This window comes from Psittacula echo (assembly GCF_963264785.1).
Source record: "Psittacula echo genome assembly, chromosome: 21".
NCBI classification, from domain to species: Eukaryota; Metazoa; Chordata; class Aves; order Psittaciformes; family Psittacidae; genus Psittacula; species Psittacula echo.
Genome location: NC_137757.1, coordinates 372091 through 392471, shown reverse-complemented (window position 1 = coordinate 392471; position 20381 = coordinate 372091). Strand labels below are relative to the sequence as shown.

Genomic DNA, 20381 nt, shown 5'->3' with positions numbered 1-20381 from the left:
TTCCATCTTTCATTTCCTGCTCGACCCTGTTTCCCTCCGGTGAATCCCAGCCTGCGGCGTGCTCCGGGGGGGCCGGGGCCGTGCCTGTGTGCGGCTCTCCCTGCCCTCTGCTTGGACCAAGCGCCTTTAACCCGTGCTGGGGAAGCTTTGCCAGCGCCCCAGGGGTGATGGGTGCTTTGTTCTGCACCTCTGTGGCACATGGGTTGGTCTCCTCCTCTCCCAGCATCTGCTTTTGCCCACCTTGAGCTCTGCTGCGTCCTGGCACACATGGGGCCAGAGCCAGCTCTGTCCCATCCTGCCTCCATCCCCTTGCTGTGCCCTTGCTGTCTCCCACCCAGCATCCCATGGAGCCGTGCCCTGATCCCAGTGGGATGTTTGTGCTGACTTCTGCTTGTGTCAAATAAGGGCATCACTTCTTTCTTGGGTTATATTAATTGCTCTTTGGGTCTGCTGTGGCCTTTCAGAAGTGCTTTTGCCAGCAGCTTATTTTTCCCTGCAGGAAACTGTACACAAGGGCTTCCATGGCTGTGAGATTCACATTGACCTTGGGCACTTTTGCTACAAGAGCTGGAGTCCTGGTAAAACTATCCAGTGGGAGCAACTCCTTTCCCTGCGGAGCGGGCCCTGCACTGCACGTGGTGCCCTGCCAGCTAATGAACATGAATTAGCAGCCCCTGCACCATTCCAGCACCGTTCAGCTGACAGAGGATCACTATGAGTGATGCTGGGGACAGCTGGTGTGGCCATGGACACCACCACGGCCCTGCTGGCGGCTCGCTGGATGGTGCGAGGGTCTCCTAACATCCCAGGCTTTATCCCGCTGCTCCCATGGGTCACGTGTGTGTCCTGGCTCTGCCAGCATCCTTGGCATGCTGTGAACACACCTCTGTTCCAGTGCTGGTGATGGTGGTGCCCCCCATCACTTGTGTGCACGTAGGGGTGCAAACCCTGCCGTGGGGCTCTGCCCCGGGGTGATGGCCATGGGGACAGCCGTGGCGCAGGAGGTTTTATTGCAGGCAGCTCCAGACGCTGCACGTGGGGATATTTCATCCCCACCGGCTGTTTGGGATGCTTCTCGTTCCTGCTGCTGAGGGCAGTTGCTGTGCTGGGAGATGCTGGATTCCTCGGGTGCGCAGGGGCCATCCCCGGAGCTCCCCCACCCGTCCCCGATCCTCCCTGCTCTGGGAATTCCTGGCATTCCTGATGAGGAGAGGGAGCTGGGATGCTTTTGGATGGGGTCTGATGGTGTCAGACCTTAACCCCCTTGGGATGGGAGGAGGGAAGTGCCCATCTCCCTGTGGTGCCAGGCTGGTTCTGACACCACTGCCCTGCTCTGGTGTTGGATGGCACGTTAGGGAGCGAGGCAGGAGGGACCGTGGGGTCACCCTGGAGGTACAAAGCCCTGTGAGTGCCTGGGCAGCCACATGTCCCTCTTGCTGTGATTCTGGAGCAGCTGCCTGCGTGCTGTGTCCGGTGTCCATCCTGGGTCTCTCCCTTTTGGGAAGGGGAGGATGGAGATAGATAAACGCAGGATGTTGTGGTGCTGCCCACTGCCCTGTGCCAGCTCCACTCCCCACGTATGGGTGATAGCAGGGATGGGGATGGTGTCCCCTGTTCCCCCTTCGCACGGCTGTTCCTGCTTCCTTCTCACAGCCCCTTTGTCAGCAAGAAGCAGGGTTTTTCCATTCTTTTTCTTTAGAGGAACATTCCATTGTGCTATTTTTAGTGGGGACAACTTGGCTGCTCGCAACAACTTCATTCTGCTCCCGGCTCCGCCGGCGGGCGCAGGGGGATGATGTCTGCAGGACAGGCTCCAGCACAGCCGGGATGTTCCATGTAGAAGCCATTGGATCAGCTCCCTCTCACCAGGGTGAATGGATGCCCACCCCGGCTGCTGCAGACCCATTCACAGCTCCCTTTGATGGCAGTGTGTCCTTTGGGGCGTCACCTTCATCCCACTGGAGCCCTGTGCCCCCGACCGGGGTCGCTTGGTTGACAAAACTGGTTTTATCAATGTTGTTGTGGGTAACATAGGGCACTGCCATGGGACCTGCTTGTTCTGGGGATGGGTGGATCCGTGCCGCCAGTGGATTCACGTGCCGCTCCCTATGGATGAGGGGAATCTTGTCCTGCTGCCACCCCTGGTTTTGGGGGTGATTTGGCTCCTGCCCCAGATCCTCGCTCTGATTTCTCTCCCTTCCCCCTGGCGAAGCTCAGCCGCGGTGCCGGGGCGGCTCTGCTGAAGCCGTGCTGTGGGTCTTGCTCAACCTGCTGGGATCTCTCTGGAGAGGCAATGGGATGATGGAATAGAATAGAACAGTCAGGGTTGGAAAGGACCTTAAGATCATCCAGTTCCAACCCCCTGCCATGGGCAGGGACACCTCACACTAAACCATGGCACCCAAGGCTCTCTCCAACCTGGCCTTGAACACCGCCAGGGATGGAGCATTCACAACTTCCCTGGGCAACCCATTCCAGTGCCTCAGCACCCTCACAGTAAAGAATTTCTTCCTTATATCCAATCTGAACTTCCCCTGTTTAAGTTTGAACCCGTTACCCCTTGTCCTATCACTACACTCCCTGATGAAGAGTCCATCCCCAGCATCCCGTTAGCCCCCTTCAGATACTGGAAGCTGCTCTGAGGTCTCCATATGGAGGGAGAGCGCACTCTGCCTCCCTGAGCAGCACGTTTCAGCACTGCCCAGGAGGGTGATATCACTTATTATTTGCTTTGACACAGGCCTGGGATGTGCCTGATGGGCAGCATCCCCCTGTGAAGGGCAGCGATGAGCCGGGTGGGTGCTTGGATCCCTTTGGATCACACTGGGCTGGTTCCTGCCGCCAACAAAACCCTTTTAAACCAGTAAATCTCTGTTTTGTCTTTGTAAGCACTTCACTGCCGGCTGGAGGGATCCATCCCTCACCAGCTCCTGACCCTTTTATCCAACACTTTATGGCATTTCCCTATTGGCTTCTCCCAGGCTGGTGACCCAGTGTCAGTGTCACCAGGGTGGCTTTTCCCAGAAGGACCCTGTGCTCTGCTCACTGACTCTGTTCTTCCTATCTTCTCCCAGCCAGACTTAAAGCCTGTCTGACCTAAAGCTTTTTTCCCCAATCCTTCCCCTCCCAATTCCCTTGCTGGAAATATCTCCAGGACGTGCAATCCCTGAATCCTCCGGCATGGAGGGGTGGGCTGAGGGATGCCGGGGGCCCTGATGGTGCAGGGGCATTTGCCATTAGTGCTGGGCTCATTTGCAAAAAGGGGGGTGGCCTCGGCCATGGGAGGTTTTAGTGGGCTTCATCAAATAAGGGAAGGCAAGGGCTGTGCCGTGGGGTGGGCAAAGGGCTGGTGGGTGCCCTGATGCTGCCCAGCTGAGGAGCGGGGTTGGGATGAGCTGGAAAATGAACCCGGAGAAGTACAAGAAGTTCCTGGATGGACTTGGTGCCCTGAAAGGTATTTCTCACCCTGTGCGGCGTGGGGGGGAGCTGAGCCGCTCCTCCGAGGGCTCGGGCAGAGTCCGACCATCTGCCATCGATCGCGGATGGAGGCGAATGGAGCACTCCGGGGATGTCGAGGAGTCGGCAGCTTCCCCTGGAGGCAGCCGGGAGGGGTGGTGCTTTCCATGGCTCCGCTTCACTTCCCTCTTTTGTCTGGTCCTTGGATGCGGTGCCGTGTGCCTGGGCACAAAGCGCTGGGGCAGTGGCTGACCCAGCCCCATCCCTAGCACAGGGAGGCAGGGAAAGAACAACTGGGAAGGGAGCTGAGCTCTAAATCCCGCTGAAGGGAGCGGAGCCGGATGCTCTCTCCATGGGCCGGGTGCTCCTCTGGTTCTGGTTGAGGGTGCTCCCAGCCGGCTGGGTCCTGCCGCCGTGGGTGCGCTTTGCTGGTATCCGGGTGCAGTTTGGGGCCTGTTTTCCTCCTTTTTCTTCCCAAAGCTCCTTCCCGAGGCTCTGCCCTGTCCCTTGAGAGTGGCTGCGACACTCGATCGTGCTGGCAGGTGGCTGCAGGCCGGTGGCTGTTGTCCTGCAGCCGGCAGCGTGCCCGGGATGCAGTGCTGCTTGAGAGAATGCTTCCCTTCCTTTCCCCTCCTTTCCTCATCTGTTTTCCCCTCTCCTTGCTGTCAAAGGAGCTTTTTGCTCCGGGACTCCACTCCTCGTCCTGCTGCAGGATGCGAGTTCACCTCCTCTAAGGACGGTGGAGAGGGATGCAGGAGGCAGCTGGATGCCATCACCGGTCACCTAACAACACTTCTGCAGCCCTGCCTTGGCACGGCCGGGCTTTACCAGCTCATGGCTGAGCTTTACCAGCTCATCCCGCTGCCTAACAAAGGTGGATCCATTCCGTGTTGAACTTAGCAGGGAGCCAAGGGAGTTGTCACCCGCTGGCAGGCTCCCCACCCTGCCGTGAAGGGTTAATCCATGGCTCTGTGGCTGACAGCTGCCCTGACTTACCGCGTCCGGCAGTAACATAATTCACTTTCCTAATGCCGGCGTGGTGTCCATCATGCATTTTTCCTGAGCCTTGCTGCAGCTGGCCCTGGGAATCAATGTGAAAGGAGCCCCGAGTTGCTGCGTGCTGTGCTCCAGCCCATGGCCACGCTCATCCCCCTGTCTGCAGCCCCGTGGCAGCCGGAGCAGGGATGGGGTTGGGTGCCTGCGGCTCTGCTCTGTGTTTCGGGGTGCTCATATGTTGGGATTTCAGGCCCCATTTCCAGCTGCAGCCTGGCACGTTTCCCTCCTGCCTGCGAGAATGAGGTGTGAGGAGCTGAGATGACGTTATTAATGGCGTTTACAAGGTGGCTGGCTGCAGGAGCTGATCTGGCAGCGTTCCCCCTTCCAGGTGCTGCCCAGAGCCCTGCCTGCAGCCCTGCCTGCCCTGGCTCTTGTGGCCCGCGAGCCTGTAATGGGAATGGGAAAACATGGGCGGTGAGTCCCCACAAAGCCAAATGTGCAGGTTTTGGCCTCTTTTCTGCCTCTAGCCCGAGCGATGCCACCTTGCTGGCTGCCACCAGCTGTGTTCACCGCAGCCCTTTGTGGCTTTGATTCAGAAAGTGGGGCAGGGAGGTGGAGGAAATGGTGTCATAGGCAGGGGATGCTCAGGGGATGCAGATGTGTCTCTGCCACCCCTTTTGCACCGCTGGGGTGCTTCACTCTGCACCTTCCACCTGGTTGTGCTTTGCTCTGCCATTCCCGCTGGCATGGAGATGCTGTGCTGTGCATCTCGCTGTCACTATAAGCTAAGTGTGCTCTGGCACTGCACGCAGCCCCCTGTGCCTGCCCTTGAGCTGCAGGGCTGGACAAAGCTGGAGGAGAGGAAGGGTTTATTGCTGGAAAGGTTTTCTTCTGCCCCCCTCTCTCCCCCTCATCTCTATTCATCTCCCCAGGGAGGTGGAGGCAGCAGTGGATATTGGAGCTGGGAGCGTTTCATATGTAAATGCCCGTGTGTGCAAGTCCAGGCCCCTGACCCCCGGCGCGGTGCCAGCATCCATCCATGTCACCCCGCTGGGTCTGGGAGAAGGGCCTGGAGCGCATCCTGGTGCTGTGGCTGGGATGGGGGCCAGGAGGCCCTGCCAGATCCCTGGGGACAGAGGATGCTGCTCTGGGATGGACCCTGCCCCAGTGGCTGCTGCCCCGGTGGGTTTGGGGTCAGTGACTGTTCCACTCGGTCTCCAGCTCCGGTTTCCCAGGGCAGAGGCTGTCGCAGCCCCGCGGTGACACGAGCCTTGGGCTCGGCTCAGGAAACCCATTTGATTACACATTCATTGCCGGGTTCATTTTCCCGGCGGCACGGCCCCAGTTTCGCTTTCCGAGGAGCTTGTTGTTTTCTTGGCAGCCAGCTGAAATCCGGCGTCTTCTCGGCCTTCTCCCGTGCCGGTTAATCTCCTGCCTCCATCTGACCTTGTTGCTGCCGTCTGCTTTCCCCAGGGGAACGGGGCTCAGATTTTCCCTGTGGCCACGCAGCCGCGAGTGGGTCTGTGCTTGTTCCTGCTGCTCAAAGACATGGGTTTAGATGTAAGGTGCTGGCCCTGCTGCCGGAGGGATGCGTGGGATCAGAGCAGCATCCAGCCCCGGTGCGTGCCGTGGAGCTGGCGCTGGAGCAGCGCCACAGCTCGTCCCCGTGCCCCACCGTCGCCGTTTGCTTTCGTCCCATCGTGTGATGGTTTCCCCCAGGAGCAGCCCAGGCCGGGGCCGCCCAAGGTGGCCGGGTGCGATAAGAGATCCAGGGCCTCCATCTGCCCTGGCCACCGCGGGTGGAGGCCGTGGTGCGTTGCGGTTCCTCCGGCACTGCCTGCCCATGCCTGGGGAGGAGGACGCAGGCGGTTGCTCCTGGGGATGGGGTGGACGCTTCTCCTCTGGCACAGCCACCCTATGGGGTGTCCCCCAGGTGTACTCATGGGTCCCTGGTCCCTCCATGGATGTTCCCATCTCTGCAGTGCCAGAGATGGTTTTTGCTCCGGAAAGGTCCATCTCACCCCTCCTAAGAGCATCTGATGGGCTTGGGCCAGGCTGGTGGGATCCAGCAGGTCTGGTGCTGTGCTGGCGCTTGAGCGAAGCGGGCAGAGCGATGTTAGCAACTGGGTTATTTCGTTTGTGTTTTAATGGGGATTAAGTTTCTCTGTGGGTCTCCAGGTGTTTGGCCCCTGCCTTCCCTCTTTGGTTGTTGGTTTTAATCCCAAATTCCTCCTTGCTGCTGCACACCAGCCTGGCCAGGAGCTGGCGGCAGAGCCGGGGTGAAGCATCAGGTCAGAGCATGGCACAGGCACGGGTAAAGCCCTGGCGTGATCCCTGTGAGCGTTCACGCTCCGGGCAAGCGAGTGTGGAAGGACCAGGGCCACATCCAGACCCTGGGCAGGCACAGGGTGCTCTGGGCTCTGCTCTTCAGCACTGCCATCCTCGGGGGACCAGGACTCCCCATCTTTGCTCCAATGGAACAAGCTGCCTGCCCTTTGCTCGCCTCCCGCTCGGCGCTAATCAGGTTTCACACTGCTTAGTTTGGGACATCTAATGAGATCAGGGCTCAAGGTTGCTGCCTGCCCTCCATTTGCAGAGGGAAACGGGAGAATTGGCTCCTTCCTTCTCTTTCACCTCCATTTCTTTGCACATCTCCTGTCCTGAGCAGGCTGCGGGGCTGCAGGTCCGTGAGCCACCCTTGTGTGCTCACCGTGGTTGAACCCTGCGCTGCGTCGTGGAGCACGCCAAGGCAGCTCAAGAGAGCAAAAGGGGGTACACAGCTTCCTACCAGCAGCTCTTCTGCAGGGAGCTGGGGCTGTTCCTGGGGATCATTGCTGGTTGGGGGGGATCTGGCCCCGGCGCTGCTGTGTGGAGCCTGTGCAAACACAACTCCCAAGCGCGCCCCGAACAAAGCACGGCCAGTTCCCACTAGCCTAACGTTTTCCTAGTTCTCCCGCTGCCAAGCAGCCCTTGGTTGGCGTTGGAATAACAAGCCTCTTTGCCGAGACACCGGGCCTTTTGTTAGCTGCTAGAAAAGGAGGTTTGATGCCCGTGATCCCTCCACCCCCTTCCCCAGCTTTCCTGCTCCCTGCGCTGCTGCTGTGGGAAGTGCAAAGCTTGGCTGTGAGCAGCTGATGGTGATGCCACTGGGGCTCAGCTCTGCTGGGGTGCAGCTCCGCACCCCTGCAGGATCTGGTGCTTCCAAGAGGCTTGGGGGCCTCATTTGGGGGTATTTTTCCAGGATTTGGGGCATTTGCTCCTGTGAAGGGGGGGGAGTGGGCGCAGGATGCGGCCAGTGCCCAGGGCTCTGCTGCTGGGGCTTCCCCAGGCCTCGCGGTGGGTTTTCGGTGGGTTTTGGTGTGGTTTTTGCTTGGGTTTCTCCCCTCGCGCTGCCATCGGGGCGTGCTGGGAATCACGGAGAGGCTGTTTACCCAGCCGTGGAGACGGCGGGATGTGGAGGTGTGCGGCGTTGTCCCGGTGGCCGGAGGGGCAGGGAGGGACCGGGAGATGCCATCGCCTTCCTCCTCCTCCTCCTCCAGCCTGGGAAAGATGCCACGTTGCCGTGTCAGCACAGGCCCTTGGGAAAGCGAGCAGACGTGTGTGTGTCCTCTCGCACGCGGGGGTGCGAGCGTGCCTGCCTCTGCGCCCAGAGCCGGGATAATGTTGTTCACTCCCAAAAAGCTGGAGTGTGTTCTGCTGGGAGGCCTCTGGTGTTCCTCCCCTTGAGCATTTCCTGCAGCACCAGCTTCGTGTCCTTCCTCTCACCGTGTGCACCAAGAGCTGCCCTCTCCTCTTAGAATGGCAGAGTCATGGAATGGTTCAGGTTGGAAGGGACCTTAAATCTCCTCCAGCTCCAGCCCCTGCCACAGGCAGGGACCCCTTCCACTGGAGCAGCTTGCTCCAAGCCCCTGTGTCCAACCTGGCCTTGAACACTGCCAGGGATGGGGCAGCCACAGCTTCTCTGGGCACCCTGGGCCAGCGCCTCAGCACCCTCACAGTAGAGAATTTCTTCCTTATCTCCAACCTGAACTTCCCCTATTTCAGGTTAAACCCATTATGGGTTTAGAGCCCTCTTGGCCATCTGCCTCCTGACGTGCAGCTTTGATCTGTGCCCTGGTACCCAGGTGCTGCCTGTCCCTGTCCCCTGCAGGGTGATGCCACCGGGTCAGCGCTGGCTCACTGGGGTTTGCTGCTTTCCCGGAGCCCGGGTTGCATGGCCATGAGTTTCATGGCATCATGCAGTGAGCCAGCGCAGCCGGCTCCCTGCCAGCGTCCTCGGGGGGGGTGACAAACCAGGCCAGGCTTCTGAGAAATAGGAAGGGATGAAATAATGCCTGAAATGCTGCTTCAGCATAAACCCGATGGCCTCGCAGTCATCCAGGAGGTTTGTAACACTGGGGAGAAGTGGTGAGATCACCCTGGCCTCCTCTCCAGCCTGATGCACTCGCTCTGGAGCCAAAAGGGGGGGTTCAAAACCCTGGGAAGTGCTAGAGAGGCTCTGAATGAGGATGGTGTTGGCAGGGCTGGTGCTGGGTGTGAGGATCCGCAGGTCCATGGGGTGTGGGGGGCATTGGGTCACTGTTGGGGACGCATGGAGGGGTGGGCACCCTGCCTGTGCTGGGGCAGTGGGGCTGGGAGTGCTGGTGGCTATGGATGCCCCTGGGAAAGGTTCTAAATCTGGGTACCAAAAAGGGAACCCCACCAAGGAGAGGAGTCTTGTGGGGGACCAGGCAAGGCTCCCTGCTATGCGGGAAGGGAAATGGGCTCCTTTTTGGTTATTTTAGAGATTCTTGAGGGCCTGGGTCCTCCTGTTGGCTCCATCCATCCCGTTTGAGTCAGTCCCATTGGACAGCCCCAGTTGGGATGTCGCATTCCCATAGATCCCACAACTGCTGGGGGTTTTCCACTCCTGCCTGGGAGCAGGAGTTAATCATTCCCAAGCAGCAGGCTCAGCATTAAGCTGGGAGCAGGTGGCTCCAGCTCAGCTGTTTGCTTTGCACAGTGAAACCTGGCAGGAATGGTGTTTGCTTCCAGCCTTACCTCCAGCCATCCACCTCTGCCCTCCACCTACCAGCAGCAAGGTCATCCCAGGGACCCTCTGCTGCCCCACAACAGCTCTGTTGGGGCTGTATGGGAAGGAAGTCTCTTTTTAAGCTGTAGTTGTTATTTTGGTGCCCAGACGTCTGCTGGAAAGGGGAACATCTCCACCCTCATCACCAGCACTTCCTTCCCCTGGTTCCTTGGAGTTCAGGCTTTACCGCTGATGGGATGAGGTGTCCAAGCTTCCCCTGTGCTCCTTGTCCCTCTGCCCTTGTTTGCTGTGTCCAGCAGACCTTTAGCAGCTCCTGTGCTGGGAGATCTTCAGTTAAACATTCACTTGTGCTGCCCTTTTAGTGCAGACTCTGGTCTGAGGAGGTCAGCCCTGGGCTGAACAAAGCTGCCCTGGTCGCTGTGGGCAAACCCCCCAGTTCCCTGTGCAAACACAGGGGTGATGATGGGGCACTCGGAGCCTTGGACCCTTGTCCCCCACCTCCACCCCTGTTTGCACAAACACCGCTGTCCAGGAGGTTGTTTTTTTCCAGGACCGCGAGGCACGTGGGGATGAAACAGTCCTGATTTTTCCAGCCCTTTTGCAGCCCTGGAGCTGGGAGCTGATGCTGAGGGGCCCGCGCAGCACCCGCGGCCGCTCGGTGATGATGAAAGCCAGAAGGAAAAGTTTCCCGTAGGGAATGCGCCCGCTCTGCCAGGAGCTGGAGGAGGCACATGGGCAGGGCCCGACGTCAGGGCCCTCCGCATGGCGAGGGATCAGCGGCTCTGCCCGCACACGCACGGGGAGGGTGATTCACAGCGCAAGGAGAGGTTTGTGCCGGAGCAGAGGAGCTCGTCCCGCAGGGATGCGCTGGGCAGTGCCGGGAGCCGCGACCTGCCTCGTTCCACCTTTGTGTTTAATAGCCCAGATCACAAGAAATGTCACCTTTGTTCTTGCTTCCCTTTCCCATGGCTGCTGGCGCCGCGGGCAGGGTGGAGCGAAGCCTCCGCGCCCCGGCAGCTCTGCCCGTGCTTGCCGGCAGGACGGGGATGTGCCGGCAGGACGGGGATGTGCCGGCAGGACGGGGTGCGCTGGCACCTGCGGATGCGCTCGGCACCTGGAGGTGGTGTCGCTGAGCTCTGGCCACCCGCAGCAGCGTTTGCTGCTGTTTGCAAGGAGGGGGCAATGATGGGTTTAAACTAAAACAGGGGAAGTTCAGGTTAGAGATCAGAAGTTCTCCCCTGTGAGGGTGGTGAGGCACTGGAATGGGTTGTCCAGGGAAGTTGTGAATGCTCCATCCCTGGCAGTGTTCAAGGCCAGGCTGGACAGAGCCTTGGGTGCCATGGTTTAGTGTGAGGTGTCCCTGCCCATGGCAGGGGTTGGAACTGGATGATCTTAAGGTCCTTTCCGACCCAAACCACTCTGTGATTCCATGTGGATTTAGCCAAGCTCTGGGTTTTGCAGGGGGAAGAGCTGTGGTCCAGGAGGGTTGATCCCAGTTGAGTGCTGGTGCTGGGCATGTGCTCGGTTCCCCAGCTTGGGGTTGGGGTGCAGTGGCTTTGCTGGAACACGGTGCCCCCTCATGCAGTCCCTGCTAAGGCCAGAGCCAAACTGGGCTCCATGGGGAGCCCTGGGACAGTGGTGAGTGATGTGTGTCTGTGATTGACCTGGGCATCCCTGATAAAAACCCGGATCCAAAACCCTGATCCGCCCCTTCCTTTGCCATTCACAGCAACTGGGATTTGCCCTCAACCTGTTCCTCCAGAAAGGAGGAAAAAACAACAGAAAGATGAAGGCACTGCAGAGGAAGCACAGCAGGAAACCTGGTTCCCGTGCTGGGGTTATGAGTTTGTGTGTGCTCAGCACTGCTGCTGGATGGGCTCTTTACTCTGCTGTGGGGAGCAGGGTTTTCCCTGCCCAGTGTGGGGTCCCACTGCCCATCTGGGACAGAGACCCAGCTTTGTAACACCCCACAGGGTTCCTTGGTGCGCTCACAGCTGCTTCTTCCTCATCCAGTGGTAATTGATTGGGGGGGGGACTGTGAGGGGCACTGCAAGCACCTCCTTGGGTCCAGGGGGTGCAAGCAGAGCCCTGGGGAGATGCTTCACCCAGGTAGGGCAGCAGCAGTGCCATGCGGTGACACTGTGGTGCTTCCACAGTGCCACCTGGCTGCCACCTCCCCGGTGGGACATGTGTCCCTATTGGAGCTCATGGGGGGCCTCCTGGGATGCACCGACACCCAGGGGACTGAGGAGCATCCCGGTGGCATCACCCACCCGGTGTCGGGAAGTGTGTGCCGTGCCCGGCAGCTTCCCCAGTCATATAAGGAGATGCCGGAGCCGGGGCCGTGTCGCCTGAGCATTACTCACCAGGAGCACATGGTGGGGAGGGACCAGGACGGCCCTGGCCCTGGAATGCTTGGCCGGAGCCAGGGGTGACTCAGCCGCGAGTGTGAGGAATGGCTGGAGCAAGTGGGGAACCGGAGCAGCCCGTGTCCCCCCAACCCATCCCATGGGTACCCTCAAACCCAGGCAGGGCGCTGGGGGGGAAATGAGGGCGCTGATGGAACTGATAACCCCACTTTGAGTGATGTTCTGGGCTGCAGAAAGCGCTTGGTGAAGCAGGTGAAGCACTGCAAGGTGGGGATCCCCACATAAAGGGGCTCAGCCTCTCTGCCCCCACATTCCTGCACCGGCAGGAGATCCATGGGCTTTCCCCACACGTTTCCGGGGTGAGGTGACTGTTGGAGCTCAGTCGCCTTGCGAAGGACTGAAATGAGCTGTTGGGGGGGGGGGGGGGGGGCTGGTGGCTGCATCCGGGGTGGGGGGTCCCCAGAGCCCCAAAAGCTCCCTGCACCCCGGGTCTGCCACGTCCTGTTTGTGGCTGTTATCAGCTTCCTGCAGTGGCAGGAGGCTTGTGCTGGTGAGAGGGGAGTGTGGAAGGGGGAATGGAGTTAGAGTGAGTGGGATGAAGTGGGGGACAACTGGTGTCCTGGCACAGAGGAGGGATGTATTTATATATATATATAAAAATATTCATTATTTTATATATGTTTACATAGAGATAAAAATATATATGGTTATATCCATTCAAAGAGTTTCTTTTGCCCAAAGGCTCGTCCAGCTGGGGAGGGGGAAAACCAGCTCCTGCTTTCAAAAGCCTTTTCCGCTGGCACATCCCAGCCCATTACCGGCAGCAGCAGGCGTCTGCCTTGCAAGGTGCTATTTGCCCCGCTGCTGGTGGCCCACGGGCCCATTTATGGTGGCCTCATGACTCCTGCAGCACTTCCCCTGCCTTAACACAAAGCAGATTGCTTTAGGTGAAAGCTATGCCTGGATATTTTTTGTCCAAGCAGGGATGAGGCTGTGGAAAATACATTGCAACAGCGCTGAGCCCCGGGGTAACTCGCTGTGTTTTCCATCACCCATCCCATGGGTGATGTCTGGAGGAGGCGGGTGGTGCAGATCCCTTGTGAAGCGATGCAGTGGTTGGGGCTGTTGAGTTTTGCCTGATGTAGTTTCCTCGGTGGGCCTGACCAGGCTGTGGTGTTGGGTTTGGGGAGCTGCTCAGGGGGGTTAAATGCAATGGAAATCTCTGCTTTCGTCTGGGTGACCCCCTGGAGGGTTTCACCATCCCACACTGTGGAGCACTGGGGGCACTCGAGCCCGATCTCCTGCCTCTCTCCATCAGTAAAGCCTGACCCAGGCTGAGGTTTCTCACCTGAACAGCTTTCCCCTTGCTGCCTCAGAACAACCTCCTCTTGTCTGAGCCCCTCTGGGCAGGTAAAGGCCAAAACCGAGTGTTTAATTCTGCACAACTTTCTACCCAAGAGTAGGCTTCTCCCAGGAGCTGGCGGGTGACGTGATGGGCTCTGAGGGCAAAACGGGCTTCGTGAGGAGCCTCTTCACCCGCTCTGCTCGTGGCTCAATGGGACACGGGCCGGGGCACGCTGCAGCCGTTGAGGATTCGCTGCTCTCAGTTTCCCTGAGCTGTTTCTGCACCTTCGCTGCCGGAAACGGTTCTGAACAGAAGTGAAACTGAGAGCAGCGCCCAGCCCGGCACTAACTGTCAGGAACCGGGCTTGGGCGGCCAGGTCTCGCCGGGCAGGATGCCGGGGGGGAGGCGAGCGCGGCGCCCGGCTGCGGGAAGGGCTGGGATGGGGATGAGCATTTGCCTTTTGTGTAGAGCATCTCTTATGGGTATTCCCCATGTGGGTGACCTGGCAATTAATACCCGGGCATCCAGGGAGGGGAGGGAACGCTTTTGGGGTTCCCAGCTCCCAGCAGCCTGACTTGTGTTGCCTTCACTTGTGGGGCAGTGGTTTCCTGCAGGCAGATGGGCACAGGGTGCCCGCGTCTCCCAGCCGCTGTCCCGTCCATCCCGGCTGCCCTCGGTGTGTTGGCATCACCAGGCTGCCCACCCTCACCCATTGGGGTTCGTGCCCCTCCCGAGCCCCCGTGAGGAGCGGGATGCCGCGGTGATGCCGCACGGCAGCTGCCTCCCACCCATCCCACCCTCGCCGCAGCCGCCTTCCAGCGGGGCTGGGAATGGAAAGTGAGGAGATGACGTCTCTGCCCCCGGAGCGGGGGGGGGACGGACAAAGTTTGGCCGCGTGAACACCAAGGAACGATGTTGGAGCCGGCCTGACGCTTTCTCCCTCTACCCCCCCCCCCCCTTCTCCCTGAGCTCCCAAATCTCCCTGTTCCCGTCCCGGTGACGCTGCCTGTCCCCAAGCCCTGCCAGCGCCGGGGCTGCAGCCAGCTGGAGGCAGAAACAGGCAGGAAGTTTCGGAAGCGTCTGCAGGCAGCGGTTCACCCTGCCCGTCCCCTCACCCTCCCGGCGATGCCGGCCCTCCTTGAGAGGAAGAAGCTGGGAGCTGGGCTCGGGATAGCGGGACGGGAATAGGAGACGATGCCTCTTTCAGAGAGCTCCTATCTGCCGCCCGCCGCCTTTATCCTGAGCCACGTCCTGGGCATCGCCGGCGTCCTGTACTGGAGGAGCCGGAGCAGAGAAGGTAGGGGCAGCCCCCGTGTAAGATGGCCGGCGGCATTCCCTCAAGGAGCACGGCTTCTTCACCCTCTCCATAAGCTGTGGCAGCGGCACCAGCAGGGATGGACGTGGCTGGAGGGGAGGAGGATGTGGTGGGGGGGTCCCCGTGCTGGGGGGGCAGAGGTTTCGGTGCCTAAATTTGGTCTCACGACCCATTCCTGGCCCACGCTGGGGTGGGAGCGGCTGGGATGGGGGTTGTCCCACTGGGATGGGGGTTGTCCCACTGGGATGGGGGTTGTCCCACTGGGATGGGGTTGTCTCACTGGGGATGAAGCTGCTTTTTGTCTCGGCACAAGCCCTCGACACGTGGCTGGTGTTCTGCCTCCCATCTCCTGCCCCTCGCCATCTCCGTCAGCCACCAGCACGGGCAGGATGTGGCCCCAGAGCAGCTCCTGGTGCTGGCACGGGCTCGCTGAGCAGCTGGGGCTCACCCTGCCTCAGTTTCCCAAAATAGGGCTTGCACATGACCGCTGCCCGAGGAGGACGAGGATTCGTTACAGGGATGTGCGGCAGCGCCGGGCCCCGGACGAGCGCTCGGCAGCTTCTTCTCTGTCCCGACCCCTTTCTCCTGGGATTAGTTTGTTTTCATTCCTCCCTCTGTTTTTCCAGCAGTGCTCGCTCTCGCCTGTGCCTCCGCATGGGGCCTTTTCCCTGCATCCGTGACCAATTCCCCCTTTTTTCCCACTTTTCCCATGCAGAGGAGCGAGGCTGGGCAGTGTGCAGGCACTTTTCCCCAAATATTGCTTTTGGGATATTCTTCCTTTCTCCTTCACAACTGCCTGGGAGACCAAGTTGCACAACTGTGCTGCTGTGCAGAAACGCACCCGCTCACCCAGTAAACCCAGCCTGGCTGCAGCTCCTCCTCTTGAGCCACCATCCCCTGTCCGCTCCAATGTCCCTTTGGAAGAAGTCCCAGTGCAAGTGTTGCAAGCAGCCGGTGTATCCCATACCAGTTTTCCTTCATCTCTCCTTCCTGGAAAAGCTCAGGTAACACACACCCCCCAGGCACAGCATCCTGGAAGTTGAGGGTCATCTCGCAGCAGGTTCTGTTGCCCTGCGATGCTCTCCCACCTCTGCCCAGCATCTGCCTGGGGCTCCTTTGCATCACTCCTCAGGTGTCTTCCTCATTACATACCTGGCTGGTGGAAAGTTTTCCACTGCAGGTATCTCCTGTGCATTCTTCCAGGCTGAATCAGGCACCGTTTCCTCTCCCTGTTTTGAAAGGCTCTGTAAATCCTGCCCGGTCTCGGCTCTGTTGTCATGATGGATTATGTCAGCAGCAAGTTGGCAGCCAGCATAGTTGAAATACCTCGTGCTTCTTGGCCAGGCAGGTTCTTTGCATATCCCCCATCTTAAAAGCAGCATGTTAAGAAAAAGAAGGCACATCCGCATTCTTTGCCTGGAAGGAGTTCAAAGTGAAAGCGATGGGTTTCACACTGAGCATGGGCTTGGAGAGGTCATAGAATCAGAGTGGTTTGTGTTGAAAGGGACCTTGAAGCTCATCCAGCTCCAATCCCTGCCACGGGCAGGGACCCCTTCCACTGGAGCAGCTTGCTCCAAGCCCCTGTGTCCAACCTGGCCTTGAACACTGCCAGGGATGGGGCAGCCACAGCTTCTCTGGGCACCCTGTGCCAGCGCCTCAGCACCCTCACAGGGAAGAGCTTCTGCCTAAGAGCTCAGCTCAGTCTCCCCTCTGGCAGTCTGACACCTCCTGTATTCCTTCAACTTCAGCAGGAATCAATGAGCAGGAGCTGAAAGCTTGGGAGATGCTTCCAGGCTCTATTCCAGCGGATGAAGGAGCTGGTGGGGGACACTGAAAGCCCCTGGGTTACTCCCAGGAATGGTGAAGGGCCATCCCAGAGGAGCACTGGAGAACCTGGTCCCAGGCTGTGGTGGGATGGGGGGTGCTCAGCCAGGGTTAGGATTAGGACTGGGACCAAGCTCTTGCAGCAGCAGCCTGAGGCAGGAGGTGGTGACCAGTGATGGAATCTGGCAGTGAGTGAGGCCAAGGATGATGGAGGAGAGATCCTTGGGGAGCGGCAGCTCCCGGCCGGGCCTGTTGGGAGCTGCTGGGGACAGGCAGGCTGCCAGGACAGAGGCTGCTGCAGGCAGACGGGGCAGGGAACTGCCTGTGCAGGGTGCTGTGGTGGTGCGGGAGGGTCCCTGGCACCCAGCGCCGATGGGAGCCATCCCAGTGATGATGGAAGTGCCTGGGGTCTGTGGGTCTTTCTTCCCACATCCAGCTGATGCCCCTGGATTTGGGGTGCTGGAGACCAGCAATGGGGCAGGATGGTTTTCCCCTCTCTTCCTTGCTAGTTGGGTTCACTTGAGGGACTGACAGTGGGAAAACCTCAAACCCTACCTTCTGCCTCTGCTCCTTGGTCCTTGCTGCTTCTGGCCCCTCTGCGGGGATGGAGAGCAGAAAGTGCCCCGGTGCCTTTGGGATCCCCATTCCTGGGGACGCGGTGAACTGTGCCCTGATATACAAACGGGTGAGGAGGGCATGAAGCTGTGTGTGTGGTCCTGCAGAGGTGCCGGCACCATGGAGCAGATCTCAGAGCGCTCCCTGGCTGTCCCACAAGTGATCCCTGTACCCCTGGGCAGGGATGGGGATGCTTGGTTGTTGCTTGGCTCATCCTGGTTTTTGTCTCTGTGAGTCTGATCTGTCTCGAGAAAGCAGCGACATGGAAGTGCTTCACATCTGGAGCATCCTCACAGCTCCAATAGCATCGGCTGCGCTGGAAGCCATGGAATGGTTGTGTGGCGCTGCTGGCTTGTCTGCAGAGAGGTGCAGGTTCCACCTCTGCTCACTGTCCATGGCTGGTGGTTCTTGGTGGCTGGGGTGAGTCGCTGATAGACAGGGGAGAGGACAAGCATGGGGGTTTTGCACTGAGTTGCTCATCAGGGTGACTCTGGCAAAGATTAGCCAGGGAGAGATAAGCCTGCAATGCCTTAATATCGTTAGTAAGCGTAACTGGGCATTATTATTAGCTCAGATGATAGCAGGAGCGCAGGGTGGGGAGGTGTAAATCTGGTCAGAGCCCAGGAACCACCCAAAGGGGTGAGACAGGGCAAAAAAGGGAGGAACCCCCCCTATTTCTGCAGGAGATGGGCAGAGGGAGCACACCGAGGAGCCGCTGGCCTGCGGGCACCCCTGGATCCGGCACCGGAGACTTGCTGCAGACTTCCCGTGTGGGACTCGGGTGATGTGCCTCCATCCCCGGGTTATCCATGTGGTGCTCCGGGACATGCTCCCGCCTTTCCCCAGCAGCAGCCCGGCTCCTGTCACCCTCCTGGCCGGGTTCCTGCCGGCAGAAGGTCTGCAGGGGGATTATATTTAGAAGAAAAGGAAGAGAGGTGGTGATAAGGAGGCCCCCGTTATCTCCCCACGTGCCGAGCGGGGCTGCGGCCGGGTGCCGGCTCTGCTTTGGACCCGGGGAATGATTTGGGAAGGATCCGCAGGCTGGCAGGCAGGCGAGAGCGGAGAGAACAGCCTGGCATTGTCCTGCCCGTCCCTGCTGCAATTAACTGGAAAACAAGGCGAGGGAAAACAAGCCAGGAGCCTGCTGGAGGGGCAGCAGCTCTGCCCCTTCCTCCCTGGGAGCTTTGCGAGCGGCTTTGCCGGCGTTGGGATCGCGGTGGTGAGGCACTGGGCAGGCTGGGAGCACCGGGAGAAGCACACAGAAGAGGGGAAGCAGGCGCTGAGGTGATGATGGGGTTTGGGGCGATGCCGTGCAGGAGGAAGGGCTGGTGCCCGCACCGGGGGTAGGAAGTGGCGCGGTGGGAGGAGCTGCGGCCGAGAAGACACCCAAGGTCGGTAGCTGGTGGTGCCACCAGAGACCCTTCCCCAGGAGCCCGGAGGCTGCTTTGCCAGGACCCAGCGCTCCCCATCCCGGGCTTGGGTGATGGAGAGGAGGCATCTCCCCAGGGAGCAGCGGCGGCTGAGCGCCTGCCTCGTGTGCCGCATGTGCTGCATCGGTCAGTACCCGCCGCCGTCTCCTTCCCGACCCGCAGGAAGCTCCCACCATTGCACGGCTCCAGCTTTACCCACCCCGAATTAACACCAGGGTTGGGAAGGGACCCTGGAGGGGTTGGGTGAAGGAAGGGACCTTAAGAACACATGGGGGTGACGCAGCTTCCTATGGCAGGCGGTGCCAGGCGGCAGCTCCGTGGCTTGGCCGTGTGGTCCCAAGACCAGAGCCCGGTGGGGTGGGGAAGCAGAGCTCAACCGCTGGATGGATTTTGGCGCTTGGTTCCATGCCGTGGCCGGGAGATGGAGCGGGATCCGGGATATGATGTGCCGGTGGTGTGCCGCGTGTTCTGCTGCAGTGCTTTGGGATGGGGAAGCCATGGGGTGGATGGGGAGGAGATGTGGTGTTAGATGCTGCGTGCATTGAGATGTGGGGAGGTTTTCCCTGGGGCTGTGGCTGCTCAGATAGAGAAGGGACCCCCCCCCCCCCAGTGACTCCGTATCCTGGGAAGGGGGACATGGGGCCATCTGGGCAGGACACACCGTGTGTCTGGGGAGCCCGGGCCCAGGGGTTTTGGTTTTCACACTTTCCTTGATTTTTTGGCTTCAAATGACAGCAAAGGCAGCTGCTGGCAGGCAGACTGATGGCAAAGGGATGTCTTGGGGTTGTGGGGCTTGTCCTTCCCCACTGTATCCCAGGGACCTCCTGGCTGCACAGGGTGGTGCTTGGGAGCTTGGGTCACGTCTGGGGGTCAGTACTGAGGCACCTTCTCCTCCGAGGTGATGCTGTTAAAACCAGGCGAGCCCGTTTGGCACAGGGCTGGCTGCTGGGGTTACCCTGAGCATTCCTTATATGCCCCACGGGACCCTCCAGCCCTGCGACCCCATCTCATGCCCTCTCCTTTGATAATATAGACTCATAGAATAGTTAGGGTTGGAAATGTCCATTATATTATGGTTTTGCACCAAAACCGGGCAAAGCAAAGCCTGCCACAGCTCCTGTACCCCACATTGCCACTTGGCATTGCCATCAGTGTCCCATCCTGTCCTGCCATGGGGCTGGCAGCCCCCCTGGCTGCTCTGTGGGGCTGGGACCCCCAAACATGAGACCCCCATTGTCACCCCTGCTCCCAGGATGCCCTGGGCTGAGCCCTGGGACAGAAATACACATTAAATCCTGGCAATCCAATGAACCGAAAATACAGCGACACAATAAGCTGCTAATGGCACCGGCTGGGGCTGGGTATGGGACATCTGGGGTTTATCTCATGCACTAAAGCCTTCCGGGAGCGGGCAGGGGAGGGGGACACCCTCCGGAAGAGGGGGCCTGGGAAAACCCCAATTCCCTCCCTGTGCTGGTCCAGGAGGGATGCGGAGGCACAGGGAGGACCCATGCAGGGGGTTCGGATGCCGCTGCCAGCTGCAGCTGTACCTGTCCCAGTCATCCATGCTGCTTTTGTTCAAATAACACTATCCCCTCCCCAAAACCCATCACTCTGTCTGGTTGTAGCTGTGTGGGTGCTCCTGGTGTGGAGCGAGGTGTTCCCAGAGCTGCCTTTTCTGCACTAACCCATGAACAAGCAGCCTCTGTATGGGCACAGGATCCATCCTGGCACCGGCAGTGATTCCTCTTTCTCTTCCCCTCATTTCAGTGTCATTTGAGTTTCTGCATGAGAAACACTGACCAAGAGCCCCCTTTTGTCTTCTTTTGACAGATGAACGGGACAGAGTCCAGAAGAAAACCTTCACTAAATGGGTCAATAAACACTTGATGAAGGTAAGGGACATGGAGTTTATTCTAAGGCCGGTTCAGTGACCATCTGTGTGCGTGCTCTGGCTCAGCACTGGCCGCTGAATGCCTTTTTCTTAAAGAAGCTGTAT

At 59.4% G+C, this 20381-nt stretch overlaps 1 protein-coding gene across 3 annotated transcripts in view; it reads left to right on the top strand.

The window, feature by feature from the left end:
* LOC308228853 (microtubule-actin cross-linking factor 1-like) overlaps positions 1-20381 on the top strand; it is a 133711-nt gene that overhangs the window by 5798 nt on the left and 107532 nt on the right. For all 3 annotated transcript variants that reach the window (XM_080632456.1, XM_080632457.1, XM_080632455.1), the window contains exon 2: positions 20216-20277. In XM_080632456.1, the coding sequence (XP_080488582.1) occupies positions 20216-20277 (62 nt within the window). The remainder of the gene's footprint in view (positions 1-20215; positions 20278-20381) is intronic.